General features: G+C 48.7%; 1 protein-coding gene across 2 annotated transcripts in view; it reads left to right on the top strand.

Moving 5' to 3' along the window:
• GNL3L (G protein nucleolar 3 like) overlaps positions 1-17,551 on the top strand; it is a 30,482-nt gene extending 12,931 nt beyond the window's left edge. For both annotated transcript variants that reach the window (XM_066356839.1, XM_066356840.1), the window contains exons 7-16: positions 800-935; positions 2,627-2,730; positions 5,990-6,134; positions 8,603-8,690; positions 9,227-9,401; positions 9,488-9,630; positions 9,844-9,980; positions 11,884-12,011; positions 15,238-15,442; positions 17,381-17,551. In XM_066356839.1, the coding sequence (XP_066212936.1) occupies positions 800-935; positions 2,627-2,730; positions 5,990-6,134; positions 8,603-8,690; positions 9,227-9,401; positions 9,488-9,630; positions 9,844-9,980; positions 11,884-12,011; positions 15,238-15,442; positions 17,381-17,463 (1,344 nt within the window). In that variant the 3' untranslated portion in view covers positions 17,464-17,551. The remainder of the gene's footprint in view (positions 1-799; positions 936-2,626; positions 2,731-5,989; positions 6,135-8,602; positions 8,691-9,226; positions 9,402-9,487; positions 9,631-9,843; positions 9,981-11,883; positions 12,012-15,237; positions 15,443-17,380) is intronic.
• Positions 17,552-18,833: the final 1,282 nt, after the last annotated feature.

Genomic DNA, 18,833 nt, shown 5'->3' with positions numbered 1-18,833 from the left:
CGATGCTCTGCCCATCCGGGGTGTCGCTCTGTTGCGACCAGAGCCATTCTAGTGCCTGAGGCAGAGGCCATGGAGCCATCCCCATCGCCTGGGCCAACTTTGCTCCAATGGAGCCTTGGCTGTGGGAGGGAAAGAGAGAGACAGAGAGGAAGGAGAGAGGAAGGGGTGGAGAAGCAGATGGGCGCTTCTCCTGTGTGCCCTGGCCGGGAATTGAATGTGGGACTCCCGCACGCCAGGCCGACACTCTACCACTGAGCCAACCGGCCAGGGCTTCTTTCTTTTTTTTTTTAGCGTGTGCATGTGTGTATGAGAGAGAGAGGGAGAGAGGGAGAGGGAGAGAGGGAGAGTGGGAGACTGTGAGCGCGAGCATGAGCCAGAGACATTCAGACAGAAAAGGAGAGAGATGAGAAGCATCAACTCATTCAACTATAGTTGTGGCACTTTAGTTGTTCATTAATTGCTTCTCATACGTGCTGTGACTTGGGGGGGGGTTCCAGCCGAGCGAGTGACCCCTTGCTCAAGCCAGCGACCATGGGAATCATGTCTATGATCCCATGCCAGGAGGACTTTGAGTGCAAGGTAAGAGAGCAGTCTTTGCCCCTGGATAGGACTGGTATGGCTTTGCTCAAGCTGGGGAGCCTGCGCTCAAGCAGCCAACCTCAGGGAGGGCACCAATCCGGTCCCATCTCCTCTCCATTTCTGTGTTTCCTAATTGAGATAGAGACCTTTTCTTTCACGGGCCTTTGCAATGGCTATCCAGTCCTTTGCCTACCTTCATCCCTTGTCCTCTGCCCTATAGGTGGTGGAATACTCTGATGTGATTCTGGAAGTTCTAGATGCCAGGGATCCATTGGGCTGCCGCTGCTTCCAGATGGAGGAGGCTGTTCTGCAGGCAGAAGGCAACAAGAAGCTGGTCTTGGTCTTAAACAAGATTGGTGGGTATTGAGAAGTATTGTGTAAGGCAGGGCCCGGCCCGGCCTTCTTGAAATACTAGCTTGGCTCAGACCCCAGCAATTTCTAACAATTGTGCAAGGTAGGAAATCTTTTTTTTTTTTTTTTTTTTTTTTTTTTAGTGAGAGAGAGACAGATAAGAAGAGAGATAAACGAGAAACATCAACTCATGGTTGCAGCACTTTTAGTTATTCTTTGATTGCTTTCCCATATGTGCCTTGACTGCTGGGCTCCAGCCGAGCCAGTGACTCCTTGCTTAAGCCAGCAACCTTGGTCTCAAGCCAGTGACCTTGGGCTTCAAGCCAGTGACATTTGGGCTCAAGCTGGCGACCATGGAGTCATGTCTATGAGCCCATGCTCAAGCTGGCAATCCCACACTCAAGTTGGTGAGCCCGTGCTCAAGCCGGCGACCTTGGGGTTTCAAACCTGGGTCCTCAGCGTCCCAGGTTGACACTCTATCCACTGTGACACCGCCTGGTCAGGCAAAGTAGGTCTTGTTCCAGTTTTTAAATCTAGGAATCTGAGAGGTGAAATCATTTGTCTAAAGACACACACAGGGTATAGCAGAAGTTGAGAATGGAGTCCAAGCTTGTCTGCCTTTGATTCTCCTGTTCTTGCCATTCTGAGCATTATCTGTGAATGGCCAACCCTGGAGAGTTTCTGTCTCCAAGCTAGAACCCAAAGACTAGGGCAGAAAAACACATGGGCTCAGGAGTCACTCATGTCTGAGTCTCATCTCAGTTGTGTTATTTTTGTCTGGGATCTTGGACAAGTCATATCACCTGAGAGCTTCCATTTCTCTAGCTGTAAAATGGGCTGTTCATTGTTCTAACCTCATAGGGTTATTGTGAAAATTAATAATAATAAAGTGCTAGTTATATGTATGGTCAGTACCTCACAAATGGTAACCATTTTTGTCCTTTTTTTTTTTTTTTGTATTTTTCTGAAGCTGGAAATGGGGAGAGACAGTCAGACAGACTCCCGCATGTGCCCGACCGGGATCCACCTGGCACGCCCACCAGGGGCGACGCTCTGTCCACCAGGGGGCGATGCTCTGCCCCTCTGGGGCGTCGCTCTGCCGTGACCAGAGCCACTCTAGCACCTGGGGCAGAGGCCAAGGAACCATCCCCAGCGCCCGGGCCATCTGGGCCTTGGCTGCGGGAGGGGAAGAGAGAGACAGAGAGGAAGGAGGGGGGGTGTGGAGAATCAAATGGGCGCTTCTCTTGTGTGCCCTGGCCGGGAATCGAACCCGGGTCCCCCGCACGCCAGGCCAACGCTCTACCGCTGAGCCAACCGGCCAGGGCCCATTTTTGTCCATTTTATTCTTGACATTTGGTCCAAACTAAAATGATTCAGAGAGGGGGTGGGAAACACAATCCTTGGGAAGCCTCTGGCACCGTGGGCACTCTGGCCTGGAAGGAAGTTATCTGGGACCGAACAGCTAGTTTTCCTATTCTCCCTGAGGGACTAGAGGTCCCCTCAGGGAAGGCCAACTGGTACTCTAGAATGGAGTGTCCTAAGTCTAACCTTGGGACTGGACAGGGACTGGCAGGGCCAGGCAGATAAGTTTTGGCAGGAGGTGGGCCTAGCCTTGGGTATGGGTAGATGCATCTTTGCAGTGAACCATCGAGATCATGTTCTCTTTATTAGTTCTGTCTGTTCCTATTTCCTCCAGACCTGGTTCCCAAGCAGATTATAGAGAAGTGGCTGGATTACCTTCGGAATGAGCTGCCAACCGTTGCTTTCAAGGCCAGCACCCAGCATCAGGTCAAAAACCTGGTAAGCCGGGCCTAGAGATGGGGCAATGATGACTTGGACTGGGGCCTTGGGCTCTTTGGTAATTGAACCGAGACTTCAACATTGAGCTTTTTGCATTACTAGATGACTTAGTATTAGTTTCATTTCATTTCTTTCTATATTAATGCTCTTGAAGAGGCATTTTTTCCCCAGATGTAGGGGTAATACATAGTGGAAAATATGGTTATTTATTTATTTAATTAAGTGAGAGGTGAGGCAGAGAATGACTCCTGCATGTACCCTGACCCGGATCTACCCGGCAAGCCCCCTAGTAGGCAATGCTCTGCCCATCTGGGCTGCTGCTCTGTTGCTTAGCAACCAAGCTATTTCAGTGCCTGAGACGAGGCTGTGGAGCCATCCTCAGTGCCCGGGGTCAACTTTGCTGGAACCCTTTGAGCCATGGCTGCAGGAGGGGGAGAGAGAGATGTGGGGAGTCATGGAGAAGGAGACGGGTGCTTCTCCTGTGTGCCCTGACCGAGAATCAAACCTGGGACTTCCACATGTTGGACTGCTGCTCTACCGCTGAGCCAACTGGTCAGGGCTTGTTTGTTAAATTTTAAAATATATGCCTTCATTTGCTTTTCTCTTTAAAACATCACACCACTTTTTAATTATATCATTAACACAGAAATACATTTTCATTGTAAAATATTACAGCATACAGAAACATTGGTGGCTTCTAGGGAGAGAAACTGTGTTCTGGGGATACTTTTTCAATTTTGTACCAGGTGTAAAACTTATTATTTATTAAAAATAAAGTAGAAGCCCTGGCTGGTTGGCTCAGCGGTAGAGCGTCGGCCTGGCATGCGGGGGACCTGGGTTTGATTCCCGGCCAGGGCAAATAAGAGAAGCGCCCATTTGCTTCTCCACCCCCCCCTCCTTCCTTTCTGTCTCTCTCTTCCCCTCCCGCAGCCAAGGCTCCATTGGAGCAAAGATGGCCCGGGCACTGGGGATGGCTCTGTGGCCTCTGCCCCAGGCGCTAGAGTGGCTCTGGTCGCGGCAGAGCGTTGCCCCCTGGTGGGCAGAGCATCGCCCCTGGTGGGCGTGCCGGGTGGATCCCGGTTGGGCGCATGCGGGAGTCTGTCTGTCTCTCCCCGTTTCCAGCTTCAGAAAAATACAAAAAAAAAAAAAAAAAAAATAAAGTAGAAAAAAAACCAATTACTGATAAAGCTTAAATACCCTTTCACCGATACCCCTAATTCCAGTCTTTTTTTTTTTTTTTTTTTTTCATTTTTTTTCTGAAGCTGGAAACAGGGAGAGACAGTCAGACAGACTCCCTCATGCGCCCGACTGGGATCTACCCGGCACGCCCACCATGGAGCGATGCTCTGCCCACCAGGGGACGATGCTCTGCCCATCCTGGGCGTTGCCATGTTGAGACCAGAGCCACTCTAGCGCCTGAGGCAGAGGCCAAGGAGCCATCCCCAGCGCCCGGGCCATCTTTGCTCCAATGGAGCCTTGGCTGCGGGAGGGGAAGAAAGATACAGAGAGGAAAGCGCGGCAGAGGGGTGGAGAAGCAGATGGGCGCTTCTCCTGTGTGCCCTGGCCGGGAATCGAACCTGGGTCCTCCGAACGCTAGGCGGACGCGCTACCGCTGAGCCACAGTCTTTTTTATCCATATGTAACCATAGGTAACCTCCATTGTTAGTATGGAAGGGTCAAATCTTTTTCTGTACTTTGTACATAGAGAGAAGTACATGTAAACAGAGAATAGTGTTGGCCCTGGCCAGTTGGCTCAGTGGTAGAGCGTTGGCCTGGCGTGCGGGAGTCCTGGGTTCAATTCCCGGCCAGGGGCACACAGGAGAAGCGCCCATCTGCTTCTCCACCCCTCCCCCTCTCCTTCCTCTCTGTCTCTCTCTTCCCCTCCCGCAGCCAAGGCTCCATTGGAGCAAAGTTGGCCCGGGCGCTGAGGATGGCTCTGTGGCCTCTGCCTCAGGCACTAGAGTGGCTCTGGTTGCAACAGAGCAACGCCCTAGATGGGCAGAGCATCGCCCCCTAGTGGGCGTGCCGGGTAGATCCCAGTCGGGCGCATGCGGGAATCTGTCTGACTGCCTCCCCGTTTCCAACTTCAGAAAAATACAAAAAAAAAAATTAACAAAAAAAAAATTAAAAAAAACCCCTAGAATTAAACAGAGAATAGTGTTTGCAGATATCATGTGTCATCATGCAGCTTGCTTTTTTTTTCTTTCTTGGAGATCTTTTTGTAGAGATCTACCTTTTGATGCTACATAAAATTAATTTCCAATTTTTTTATTATGATCAGTACTTCAACACACACCCTTGTACATGTTTGTATAGGTTAGGGATTGAGAGTTGGAGTGGCTGGGTCATAGGCTTTATGCATTTTATATTTTCCTAGACACTGACAAATTGTCTCCCCCAAGTGGTTGTACCATTTCTCTTCCTGCCAGCAGGGTAGATGAATGTGTGAGAGAGCCTGTTTCCTTCTACTCTTGTCAATATTTGACATCATTAAACGTTTTAATCTTTGCTAATTTGGAAGACATGATATCCTATTTAAAATCTTCTTACCTTCTTGATGGCAAAAATATAGAAAGAATCCTTTGCTACAAGCTCTTTTTCATTTGTATTACACTTTCAGGATATATATCTCATTAACCTGTTTCTTGTCGATGGATATTTAGGTTAATTTCTATTTTGCAATGGTGTGGTGGATAAGTAAGGATAGAGGAAGAGATAGAAGAGCATTCTAGGTAGAGGAGGTGGCATCAGGAGTAAGGAGATGGAGGCTGGAATGGCCTTGTCCCGTGTGAGGAATCAAGGGAAGGTGGGTTATCTGTGGGCCAGGCATTATTGCTTCCCTTCGCAGGCTGGCCTGCGGGGTGTTTCCATTGTGCAGACAAGTGCACCAAGGCCCTGTAAAGGGAAGCAGGGTTTGTTGGGCACACACCTGTGAGAGGAAGAGTTGGAAGTGCAATCTGACCTGGCTCAAAGCTAGTGTGCTATCCTGTCCCTGCTGAGGGAGGCAAGGGATGTGTGTAGGCAGAGGAAGGGATGAAGAAGACTGGAGATGCAAAAACAGTGGAAAAATAGAACTTTGGGTCTCCGACGGAAGCAGAGAAATGGCAGATGTTCAGACCCGTGTGAGAAGTCTTCCGCTTTGGGCTGGGGAGCTCCATGATCACAGGCAGGCCCTGAGAGTTTCTCTGGAAGTTGAAAATCTGAACTCAGACTACATCTCCCACCTGATGCCTGTCCTGTAATATCACTCATTTTCTAGAATCATTGCAGTGTACCAGTGGACCAGGCCTCTGAGTCACTGCTGAAGAGCAAAGCCTGCTTTGGAGCTGAAAACCTCATGAGGGTTCTGGGGAACTATTGCCGCCTTGGTGAAGTGCGCACCCATATCCGTGTGGGCGTTGTGGGTAAGGCTCCTCCAGGGGACGTCACTGGACCCACGCTCTTCCTTAGGCAGGGGCATCATTGGGGAAAAGGATCCTGAGGACTTCATGTCACCTCTTTTTGGGGGAGGAGAGACTCAGTTTAGGAGGAGTTTTGTGAACTGTAATTTGGATTGGTGGAAGCGGGAACTCACACTCAGAATCAACACCATGCACTGCATTTTAGACCCATGTACCAAATGTGCAAGGCTAGCTTGGAGTTGGCACCATCTTAACCTACCAGAGCTGTGGGAAGGCATGGTGAACATCTCTGTTATTATTATTATTTATTTATTTTTTTTACAGAGACAGAGTCAGAGAGAGGGATAGATAGGGACAGACAGGAACAGAGAGAGATGAGAAGCATCAATCATCAGTTTTTTGTTTCGACACTTTAGTTGTTCATTGATTGCTTTCTCATATGTGCCTTGACTGCGGGCCTTCAGCAGATTGAGTAACCCCTTGCTTGAGCCAGCGACCTTGGGTCCAAGCTGGTGAGCTTTGCTCAAACCAGATGAACCCACGCTCAAGCTGGCGACCTCGAGGTCTCGAACCTGGGTCCTCTGCATCTCAGTCCGACGCTCTATCCACTACACCACTGCCTGGTCAGGCAACATCTCCGTTTTACAAATAAGAACAGTGAAGCCTCGAGATGGGAAAGGGACTTGAAGGGCTCAGCTCTATGTTAGACAAGGCAGAGCTGAGGCTCAAATCTGGGCCTGTATGGATCCCAGGGCACTGAGGATAGGATTGTGCATTGAGAATAGGGGAGTGGAAAGAGGCAGAGGTAGCCCATCAGGGAGAGGAAGTGAAGCCAAGACAGAAAGACATTGGATAGAGAGCTGGACACTGAGACAAAGGTATAGCTACACATACCTGAATAGGTGCAGAAAGGGACCTGGGAAGTGAAGTGGTGGGGTTGGTGGGCAGTGGGAAGGAGAGACAGCTTTCAATGACAGAGGCAGAGAGAGAGGCTGAAGTATGATCAGAAAGAAATACCAAATGGATATAGAGACAGAATTGCACAGAGTTCTTCAGAGAGAGACATAAGAGGGCTAGAGACACCCCATGTATATGGAAAGCAGACACGTATACACACCCAAAGAAAGACTTACAGGGGAAGAGGCAGATTTAGAGAGATGCACAAAGAAACAAACAGGAACAAAGATGGAGACACGGAAGAACACACACACAGGCCTATGCATACATACAGATCCACAAAAAGTGCAGATCCACATGTGTAGAGACATGTATAGACCCAGAGGAGGCACCTCGAGAGACAGACAGACCCAGGGCAAAGCACATGCAAACCAATCTCTTCCTGCACACTTCCTAACTCTGCTTCTTTCAAGCAAATAGAGCCAAAGAGAGACACACATGTGCCCAGATACACTAGTCCCTCAGATGCAGCCCTGCATCGTGATTCACAGAGAGACAAATACACAGACATGTCTAGGATGGAATATCTATGCATAGAGAGGGGGAAAGAGGGGGTAAGAAGGGAGGGGGTTAGGGAGACAGCCAGGGAGAGAGAAAAAGAGAGACAGTGAAACACGTACAGAGGGGCGGGCATACATGAAGACAGACCAGCCCACTGAGAGAAGGAATGTGAGCAGATTTGATACAGAGAGAGGCAGAATTGGTGGGGTGGGGAGAAAAAGAAAAGACAATGGTTAGAATGAGAGACAGTAAGACAAACCGGCAAAGAAAGATGCTTAGATACATAGATGTACAGAGAAAGAGATGTGATAGAGAAAAAGGTTGAGTAGGGGAGAAAGTAGGAAATGGGAAAAAGCAGTAATATTTAGAATGAGAACAACCAAGAGAAATACAGAGGGGGGGGGGGAGAGGGGGGGGGAGAGGGAGAAAGCCATACACGCATAGGCGCATTTGTGAAAGAGCGGTAGATACGCAACTTCTAGGACACAGAAGAGTGGTGATTATGAGAGACCCAGGGAGGGAGAAACAAAGACATTCACAGTGCCTGGAGGTGCTCATAGGTACCCAAACAGAAGAATACCACAAGCAGACAGCTGTTTAGAGAGAAGGACATCTGGAGATTAGCCTCTCATCCCCACCCCCACGCTGGTTATTTCCACACCAGGACAGAGGGTTTTCTGTTTCATGGACACTTCCTGATGTCCAGCCTCTGTTGGATCATGTCACAGAGGCCTTGAATGGAGCACCTTTTCCAGGCTAGTGGTAGGTGGGAGGTGAATGTCACATCTAGAGAGAGGGACACATCTACCCAGTGTGCTTACAAATGGAGGGCAGGAGTAAAAGGCTATACAGGGACTTGGTCAGAGCCTGGGGTGGGAAGACAAGAGGACAGGCTGTGTTTGGGGCTTCCCTATGGCCTGGTCACCGCCCCTGCCTGGGCCTGCCACACACAGGCTGGCCCAAGTGTTCCTGAGGGCCCTCCCTGCCCTGAGCCGCCTGCTGGTCTTTTGCAGGCCTTCCTAATGTTGGGAAGAGCAGCCTGATCAATAGTCTGAAGCGCAGCCGTGCTTGCAGTGTGGGAGCCGTTCCTGGGGTCACCAAGTAAGCACCCACCTGCTCCCCCACCTCCATCGCCTCTACCATTTCTCCTACTCTCATGCCTTCCGTTCCTGCCCCTTTCCTTATCTTGGAGCAACCCCACATTCTTCCCTGGGCATGGGGGTTTCATTAGAAGTTCGCATTTGCCTGGTACACCCTACATGTGGTCTGGGTGCCCAGTTGGGTGCCGCCCCCCTATACCCTGCCCCGTTAGTTCCTTGAAGCCGCCTCATAGCCATGCAAGACTGTGCTATGAATAACCAGCTTCGCTTCCTAGGTGAAAGCAACAGACGCTCATAGGATCAAAAGCTGACCCATGGTCCTGTACCTTAGTCCGCAGTGGTGGAGGCTAGACTAGAATCAATTCCCGGTGTGTAGGGCCCCGGAGCTCGTGGCCCTGTATCTCTCCACCTCTCCACCTTCATCTGTACACCACTCACCCCTCACCCAATCTCCCAGCTCTATCTAAGCCTAGAGGATGCCAGACACATCTGGACTTGTCAGTGTCCTGCGTCATCTCTTTCCTCTCTCCTGCCCAGGTTCATGCAGGAGGTCTATCTAGACAAGTTCATCAGGCTGCTGGATGCCCCAGGCATTGTCCCGGGACCCAGTTCGGACGTGAGCACCATTCTGCGTAATTGCGTCCGTGTGCAGAAGCTGGCAGACCCCGTGACGCCGGTGGAGACCATCCTACAACGCTGCAACCTGGAGGAGGTACACTCTACTCTTGCGCATGCCCTAACCCACTCCAAGAGCCCTTCGTTCTCCTTTCTGATTTCTCTTCTTCCTCTCCTCACCAGATTTCCAACTATTACGGTGTCTCTGGGTTCCAGACCACGGAGCACTTTCTGACTGCGGTGGCCCAGCGCTTGGGAAAGAAGAAGAAGGGAGGCATATACAATCAGGAGGAGGCAGCCAAAGCGGTCCTGGCTGACTGGGTGAGGTGAGGAGTGGCTAGGGGTAAGGGCGAGGCTCCATGAGGGTGCTGAGCTGTAGGACTGTAATTCAGGGCTTATCAACTTCTTGTTCAGAAGCCACTGGCTGAGTTTGGTTTTTGTCCCTCACTCTTTCTGACTTGGGAACTCATTGTCTCTCTGATTACTGATTTGCCCTCTTAACGACATCACCACCATTTGCCTTCCACCTCCCCATGCAGCGGGAAGATAAGCTTCTACACACTTCCACCCGCAACCCACACTCTGCCCACCCATCTTAGTGCTGAGATCGTTAAGGAGATGACGGAAGTCTTTGACATTGAGGATACCGAGCAGGCCAACGAAGACACCATGGAATGTAAGTGAGGGCCAGTGGAACGGCCTGCCTGGCACACGGACCTGACAACAAATTCCGTGTTTGACCTCCCCCTTCCCTGACCCTACTCTGGCTTTGAAAAAATTGCTTAACTAGCTCCAAGCTTAATGCTTTCACCTGCATGGTGGAGAATTCTAATCTGGGCCATGGAGGTGGTTGTGAGCTCTTGGTAGACAGGAAGAAAATCAGTGAAGTACTGTGTACACAATGAGGTGTTCGGGAAATACACGTTTCCTTTCCCTGTCTGTCGGGGCCTGGAGTGGACTGAGATACTTCTCTCAGAAACCCCTTCTCGCCTGTTGGTTTAGGCTCTGCCTTAGCCACTGCATGTCCATTCCTAGAGTGTATTTCTCACCTCCATTGGCAGACGAGGCATCTGGGTCACACACAGATATTTGCTGAATGGTACATACTCTGGCAGGCAGAGGTGGCATTCAAAGCAGCTCCTTTGCCCTGTTTTCGAAGACTCCAACCTCAGAGTAGCTGAGAATCGACTTCCTGGATTGAAGTTCAAGTTTTACTTCTTGTTAGCTGTGTGATGCTATAAAGTTACTTAACTTTTCCATGTCTCAATGACATCATTTGTAAAATAGGGACAATAGCATCCCCCTGTTATTTAATATGTAAAAGCACTTAGAACAGTGCCTGGCATACACACACACACACACACACACACACACACACACACACATACACATATAACTTTATTGGTAAATAATAGCAGTTATTGAGTCATGTGACTTTCAAAAACTCTAGAAGAAAGTTTGTCCTCTTCATATACTGCCATCTGCAGCCCTGGCTTATGGTTCCTCCTTCCTTCTCTACCTAGAAAGGTACTCAGTGCCCTCTGGGCCTGTCTGTGGACACTCTGGAGTAGTAGAAAAAGACTTAGCTGGCCTACCTTCTAGTTTCTCTATTTGCCTTGAGGACCAATAGTTTTTCTTCTCTGGGCCTGTTGGTGTTCTTGGATTACAAATGAGGATAAGAGGACTTGCCTGCTTTAGAGTTTATTTCTCAGGTGGCTTCAGGCGAGTCAGCCCCCTTTCTGAGCTTTAGTTTCCTCTTCTATCAAGTGGTCAGTTGGGAGGAATTCCTACTCCCATTCTTATGGTGATGCTTCGCCCTGATTGCATGTGGGCAGAGGCATGGCAGAGAGACAGATTCCCGCATGCACCCGACTGGGATCCACCCGGCACGCCCACCAGGAGGCGATGCTCTGCCTACTGGGGCGTCGCTCTTGCAACCAGAGCCATTCTAGCGCCTGAGGCAGAGGCCACAGAGCCATCCTCAGCACCCAGGCCACTGAGAATATACTTGGGCAGAAGACGGAGGTCTGGGAAATGGAGAAGAGGAAGAGGTTACCAGTGAGCATTTCCTAGAGGAGATGGCCCTAGTGTTGGATCTTGAAGAGTGAGTAGGAATTAGAGGCCCAGGGAAGGGGATGGAAGGGAAGTTTAGAAGCAAGTATGAGTGTGGTGTGGGCACATTTGCAGTTTGCAGGGGAGGCCAGCTTCAGGCAAGGGGCAGAGGGAGGTGGAGAGAAGCCTGGTCTTGGGAAGGGCATCCCAGTAGTTGTCATTTACAGAGCAGTGTACCAGGCCGATACATTTCAGGCAATCCTCTGCTATGACTCATAGCAGCTCTGTGGCATTCACATTTTCCAGATGAGGAAGCTGAGGCTCTAAGACCAGCGCCAAGCAGGCGAGTGCCCTACTGCAAAACCCCTGCCTTTAATCCTTTGTCCTGTGGCTTCCCAGCAGGAATGAAAGAGCCTTCCTTCCCAACTCTCCTGGGCAGTGTCCACATATTCTTCCCACTGAGGCCTGACTGTAGGGCTGGGCTGGGAGGAACCAAGGTCCTGACAGCGGTGTTGCTTATGTTAAAGGTTTGGCCAATGGAGAATCCGATGAGCTTTTGGGTGACATGGACCCGCTCGAAATGGAGATCAAGTGGCTCCATTCTCCGATGCTGAAAATAGTAGATGCCTTGGAAAATAAAACCACTGTGTTTAAGGTACCTGTTCCTTTTCTTCATTGCAACCCTCTCTTCTACCCAGAGCTCTGGGAAGTGGTCAGTCCCTTCTGCCTGGCACCCACGAGATCTACCTGTAATGGTGGGGAGATGCGGGTTGTTCCCTTGTTCCCCGTGGGTTCCCTGGGCCCCTAGCACATTGCATCCTTTAAGCAATGGCAGGTCCAAGGAGGCATGCTCTCGCAAGCAGTTTTCTCTGCCTGGTTCCAGCCCAGAGAACAGGTATGCCTGTCTAGACACCCAGTTGTTCAAGTTGCAAGCCTGGGTATTCCTGATTCTCCCGTTCTTCCAACTAGTGTCTGGAATCTCATACACAACTGGTCACCAAGTCCCATGCCTTCTCCCTCTTAAATCTCTTGAGAAACTGTTGGCTTCTTTCTGTCTCTACCATTTCTACAAGCCTAGTCTAAGCTTCCAGCCCTCTCTCACCTGGACCTATGTCCCATGGTTTCTAATGGGCCAGTCTGACCACGTCTCCATCAAGTCAGTGTGCTCTGACTCCTGGAGGCTCTTTCCCACACAGACATCTTCATTGTGATGGGAGACACACAGGTGGGGGCAGAGGTTGGAGAAAACTGGATCTAAGGGCCCTAACCTGTACTACTTGTGGGTCAGGGAAGTCTCTTGAAGGCTGATGAATTCTGTGGGTAAGTGGGCAGCAGCAGCCGGTGTGTGGAGGCTCAGCCTGTGCTCATGTGAAGGCCCGAAAGGGTGAGACGGGTGTTTGGGGAAATTATTAGTGGTGTTGGGTGGCTGGAGTGGTGTGGAGGCAGGGGAAGGTGAATCTGGAGTCAGGTCACAGAAGGCCTTGAGTTTGACTTTTAACCATGGGTAATAGGAAAACCCTGAAAGTTGGTTATTTTTTTATAGGTCAAGGAGTTTTATTTTTTTCCATTTGGCTTATTTAAAATATTTTTTCCTATTTATTTTTTTAACTAGGTAATATGTGTACATGGTATAAAATTTAAAAGGTACTAAAGGGGCCCTGTCTGGATACCTCAGTTGGTTAGAGCGTCAACTCGATACGCAAAGGTTGCTGGTTCAATCCCCAATCAGGGCACATACAATAATGGATTAATGTTTCTGTCTCTCTTTCTCTCTCCCTTCCTCTCTAAAATAAGTAAATAAATAGATTAAAAATAAATAAAAGGTACTAAAGGGTGTATTCCTCCCCTCCCCTCCCCTCCCCTTCCTCCACTCTGTCCCGTCCTTGGAGGCAGTTGCTATTAGCAGACTTAGTGTTCTTTCAGAGCTATTTCATCTTTGTGTACACACATATATACATACAAACAGATACAGAAGACCTATTTTAATTCAAATAGCATGCTATTCATATTGTTCTGGACTTTGTTTATTTCACTTACAAATTAATTTTGTAGATTGTCCCACATGATTACTTAAAGAGCTGTCCTTTATTTTTGATGGCTACATAAAATATGGAAGGCTTTCTTAAAGCAACATGGTCAGGTCTGTGTATTAGAAAGAAATATTATTCTGGCAGCTAGGGTAAAAATCTGGTTAGAAAGAAAGGGACCAAGGCGGAGGCAGAGAGTTCAGGAAGGAAACTGTCCTCTGTACTCTCTAAGAGATGACAAGGACTGCACTGGGGCAGCGGCAGGATTTCACACCATTCCCGTCCTCACTTGGTTTCAGAGGTTCCCCTGGTCCTTACAAGAAACTCAGTGTAAAGTTGTGTGTTTTTTTTTTTTTTTTTTTTTTTTTTTTGTTTTTTTTGGTATTTTTCTGAAGCTGGAAACGGGGAGAGACAGACAGACTCCCGCATGCGCCCGACCGGGATCCACCCGGCACGCCCACCAGGGGCGACGCTCTGCCCACCAGGGGGCGATGCTCTGCCCCTCTGGGGCGTCGCTCTGCCGTGACCAGAGCCACTCTAGCGCCTGGGGCAGAGGCCAAGGAGCCATCCCCAGCGCCCGGGCCATCCTTGCTCCAATGGAGCCTTGGCTGCGGGAGGGGAAGAGAGAGACAGAGAGGAAGGAGGGGGGGGCGTGGAGAAGCAAATGGGCGCTTCTCCTATGTGCCCTGGCCGGGAATCGAACCCGGGTTCCCCGCACGCCAGGCCAACACTCTACCGCTGAGCCAACCGGCCAGGGCTAAAGTTGTGTGTTTAGGGCTGTCCCCTGATAATAATTCTCACTAAGCCCATAAGCCCAGGTTGTCAGGGACTATAGTAGTCCCCTACTCTTGACTGTAAGTTCCAGACTCAGGTTCAGGCCCTCAGCAGGGCCAGTCTATTGTATAACTCTGGGAGATACCGTTTGGGTGTGTGGGAGCGGTGCCCCCACCCCCGCAACCCTCGAGTTGTACAGTATGGTATCCTTCCTTTCCCCCCATTGTAATATAGCAGCTAATCTTACATACATAGGCTTGACTGCTTGGGTTCTAATTTATTCCATTGTTGACTAGCTCTGTGACCGTTAGTGCCTTGTTTGTCATAGCGTTGTAGTAAGGATTGAGTTAATATGTGTGTGTACATGTATACACACATGTAAACAGGTGTGCTTAGAATGGTCCCTGGCACATAGTGAGTGAGCTTTCTATCGTTAGCTTTTACTACCCACATGTATCTTCAATTCCAGCCAAATAGACACCCTTTTGGGTGCCCAGGCGTGCTTTGTGCTGTTCCAGTATTCAGTCAGGAATGACTCTCCCATCAGTAGTAGTATGTTAACTACCACCATTCCCTCGACTTCTGTCACACTGTCTTTCCGGTGGGTCGTTACCATACTCTGAATTGTAGTATGATGGGTTGTGCCCTTTTTAACCTGGTTGCTTCCTAAAGTTGGAACTGTATCTGACTGACTCATTTCTCCAGCCTGTTCCCACACAGAGCTGAGCACAAAATAAGTATCAGAAAATATTTGTTAAATTGACTAAGAACCTGAACGGTCACTTGAGCAAAGAGTCATTGTCATACCAACTGTCACTGATCAAGTCACTCTAGTTTTTCATTTTCTCCTTGTGGAAACAATGCAAGTTATCCATTATCCACCCTTATTTGACAGATGATCAGACTGCAGCTGAGAGGTTAACTAAGTACCTGTTAGTCTTTGGTGGAGCCAGAGTTGGCAATTAGTTCTGCATAGCTCCGGGCTTCCTGTTCTTACCCAAGCCTGTCCTTGCCTCCTCTGCAGAAGTCTTTGGAGCTACTCTGGGGTCGAGATCTCACTACTGTCCTCCGTCTCACTAGGTTGGAGAGGTCACTGGGTATTGCACGAATCCGAGCCGTCATCAGATGGGGTGGACTAAGCGCAATGTGGACTACTACCCCAGGAACGTCAGCCCACCGGACCGCCGCCCAATGATACAGAAGATCATGGAGACGGATCCCCTGCAGCAGGGCCAGGCTCTGGCGTCCGCCCTGAAGAATAAGAAGAAGATGCAGAAGCGTTCAGGTGGGGGCACCTGACCTCCTTCTGTGCTCCAAAGAGGCCCACCTGGGGCCTTGATTAGGGGCTCCTGAGTGAGCACCTCCATGTGCCCAGCCCCAAGCAAGGGTTAGGGTACAGGAATGGGTTAGGACAGTGGTCGGCAAACTCATTAGTCAACAGAGCCAAATATCAACAGTACAACGATTGAAATTTCTTTTGAGAGCTAAATTTTTTAAACTTAAACTGTATAGATAGGTACAGTCCTTATTGAGGTAGCGCCCGCACATGGTATTTTGTGGAAGAGCCACACTCAAGGGGCCAAAGAGCTGTGGTTTGGCGACCAAGAGGTTAGGAGGTTCACCTATGGGCACAGTGGTTCTCAAATTGTATCTTATAATTGAACTGCCAGGGGCTTGTTAAAACATAGATTTCTGGGACCCATCCCCAGAGTTTCTAATTGAGTGGGTTGGCCATGGGGACTGAGAATTTGTGATTCTTCTTCCTAGGTGACCTTTTGTTATTCTTTTGGGGACCACACTTGGAGAACACTGGCTTCATTTGTGTATCAAATAACCACCATTTATTTATCAGCTGGCTTCTATGTGTTAGGCAGCTTATAGGTTGTCTATAACATTTACTTTATCAATAGGCAATGTATTCAAAATCTAAAAGGTATAAAAGGATATATAGTAAACTGTCTCTCTCATTCTAATCCCCTAGTCATCCAGGTCTCCTTCCAGAGATGACCAATTAATTTCTTGTATCTCACAAATATCTATAAATTCTTTATTTTCTTCTTCTACACATGCTGGTCTACCGAATATACAGTTTACCATATCATTTTCCATCCACTGTATATCAGAGGTAGTTCCATGTCACTTCACTAAAGAAGTTCCTCCTTCATTTTAGTGGTGATCTGTTGTGTGGCTGGCCCATTTATGTCTTCGTGCTATACTAATCCGCACTAACCCATTGCAAACATCTTAGCCACATTTGCTAAGTGAGGAAACTGGACCTCAGAGACATCAAGTGACATACTCAAAGTAAGACAACTATGTAGTATTTAATGGAGGCAAAATGAAAATGTAGGATTATTGACCCCATAAGCTCTGTTCTTTGAATTAGGCTGTGTTTTGTACCATCCATGCTTGGCCTGGTTCCACCCACAGTGAGGCCTGGGAATCCAGAGATGAATTGCTCTGGAATCCCTGGTTTTGTTGGGCATAGAGGAAGAAATAAGAAAATAGACATTGGTAACCCAGAGTGATCACTATGAAGACGCTGAAAGCATAAAAAGGGAACCTAACCCAGTCTGGTGGTGGTAGTGGGGTAGGGGTGATCAGAGAAGGCTTTTCTGAGAAACAGTGGGGTGTGGCTGGAGGAAGGGAGGTGAGAATTCAGGCTCAAAGTACTTCCTGTCCTTTTGCTCTGCGAGCTTTGAGGATAGTGACAGAGTACAACAAAGTAAAAGGGAATTGATATTTTTATACTTTTCAAATGAAATTTATTGGGGTGACATTAGTTAATAAAATCATAAAGGTTTCAGGTGTATAATTCTATAATACATCATCTGTTTATTTTATGTGTTCTCCACCCCAAGTCAAGTCTTCTTCCATCACCATTTATCCCCCTTTACCCTCTTCTGCTCCCCCCACCCCTTTTCCTTCTTTTAATCACCATATTTGATACTAGGAAGGGATAAAGATACTTGGAGCCCAGTGAGTCTGCTATTCTAAGATAGAAGATGTGTTGGGCTGATGACTCCACACGGAGACGGATGGGTCAGTCTGTGAGGTTGAGCAGTGGCTGCGAGCAGCTCACCAGTTGTTTTGTTTAGTGTTGAGGAGTAAGTGAGCCTGGGTGGCAGTTTGGTGCAGACCAAGGTAGATGTCGGCCAGCTCCTACAGGCCTCTTGTTGGCAAGCCAGCTACCATGTGACTGCCCGTATTTCTCCATCTGCAGATAAACTTGCCAGTAAGCTGTCTGATTCCATGATGTCTGCTCTGGACCTCTCTGGTGACACTGATGACAGTGCTGGTGACTGACTGATTTCACCCCTTCTACTCTCCAAGTACCAGTTCCAGTGGGATAGGGGAATACAGATGAAATAAAGTGGTTTGCTTGTCCTTGAAACACCGGTGTATTAAAAGAATCCCTCCACCATACCCCATTCACACTCTTTCCCCCCAATTCTCCAGGGGGAAAATAAAGAAGAGTCTGGAACTACCCAACCCAATACTCTATTTAATCCCCTCTGTGTTTTACAAGAGAAATAAAAGAAATTATCAGCAGATCTGATGCTAACAATTTATTCCCCACTCAGTAGGTTGGGCTGGTTGGGGGTGGGAGGTGCTGACCCCTCACCAAATGCTTTTAGATAGCTAAACATTCAACTATAGACTAGGCTGCTGGTAGACCTGGGGGTCCCTGGGAAGGCAGTGATTTCTTTACCAGTCTACAAGAGATCTTGGTGGCAAGACATTCGTGCAGTGGGCTTCAGTCAAGCATTTTCCACTCAAGTCCATAGATACCCAGGTGGCAGTTGGAGTAGTATCAACAGTGATGAGCCTTATGTGTCTGGAATGCCCTGGGGGTAGGATAGAGGGAAGAAGAGAACACACAAGTCTGACTGGTGCTGAAGTGTAAGCACTGTCTTGTTCACATGAAGGGAAAACAAGGCACCTATTGGAAGGGTGGCTAACTTGAGGGCATTTCTGGGTTGACTTGAGTTGAAGGAATCCTTTGGACTGAAGCACTCAGTGGGCCCTGCCCTTGTATGACCACTTTTCATCCAGCACCAGTATTTGAATTCCATGATTCAAAAGGGTTCTGGTACCATTTATTCATAGGCTGCATCCTCTAGAGAAGTGACAATCAGGGGTACACCATCCAACTCCTTTTCTGGTGTCTAGATGTCATTAAAATAAAATTATCCCCCTCCTCTGGGAGCCTACCCCATCAGACAAACTGAAGCCCACGCAGAGTCAGGGGCCCTCAAAAGGAAACGGGCTGATGATGGCAGCAGAAACACAATCTTACTTTACCTGCTGTTGCTTGGGTTAAGCATGTCTTCAGTTCCCAGCAATCTACCTGAAACTGAAGAGAGGAAGCATTAGATTGCTTCAGTCTTTCCCCCCCACCTCAAACTTCCATACCATCTTTGGACCCAGAGCCACATCTTTGCCTTGTCTCTCATGCTGTTGCCCCCATTTTTACCTATTCAAATCCTAAGAGTGGAACCACAGGAAAGATGGGCAATCCCTTGGCTGCAGGCTGATTATGAGGGAAGTGCAGACCACTCCTGTATTCCAGAGCAGCCAAGGGAAGAGAATTATGTACTGCTTGAGTACAAACCACCAAACCCTCTGGATCTGTCAACCTTCATTTACCCTCAATACAGCCCTTCTGGTAAGGG

The sequence above is a fragment of the Saccopteryx leptura genome, chromosome X, assembly GCF_036850995.1.
Source record: "Saccopteryx leptura isolate mSacLep1 chromosome X, mSacLep1_pri_phased_curated, whole genome shotgun sequence".
Classification (NCBI taxonomy): domain Eukaryota; kingdom Metazoa; phylum Chordata; class Mammalia; order Chiroptera; family Emballonuridae; genus Saccopteryx; species Saccopteryx leptura.
The sequence above is the reverse complement of the archived record's forward strand: the minus strand, read 5'-3'. Positions and strand labels throughout refer to the sequence as shown.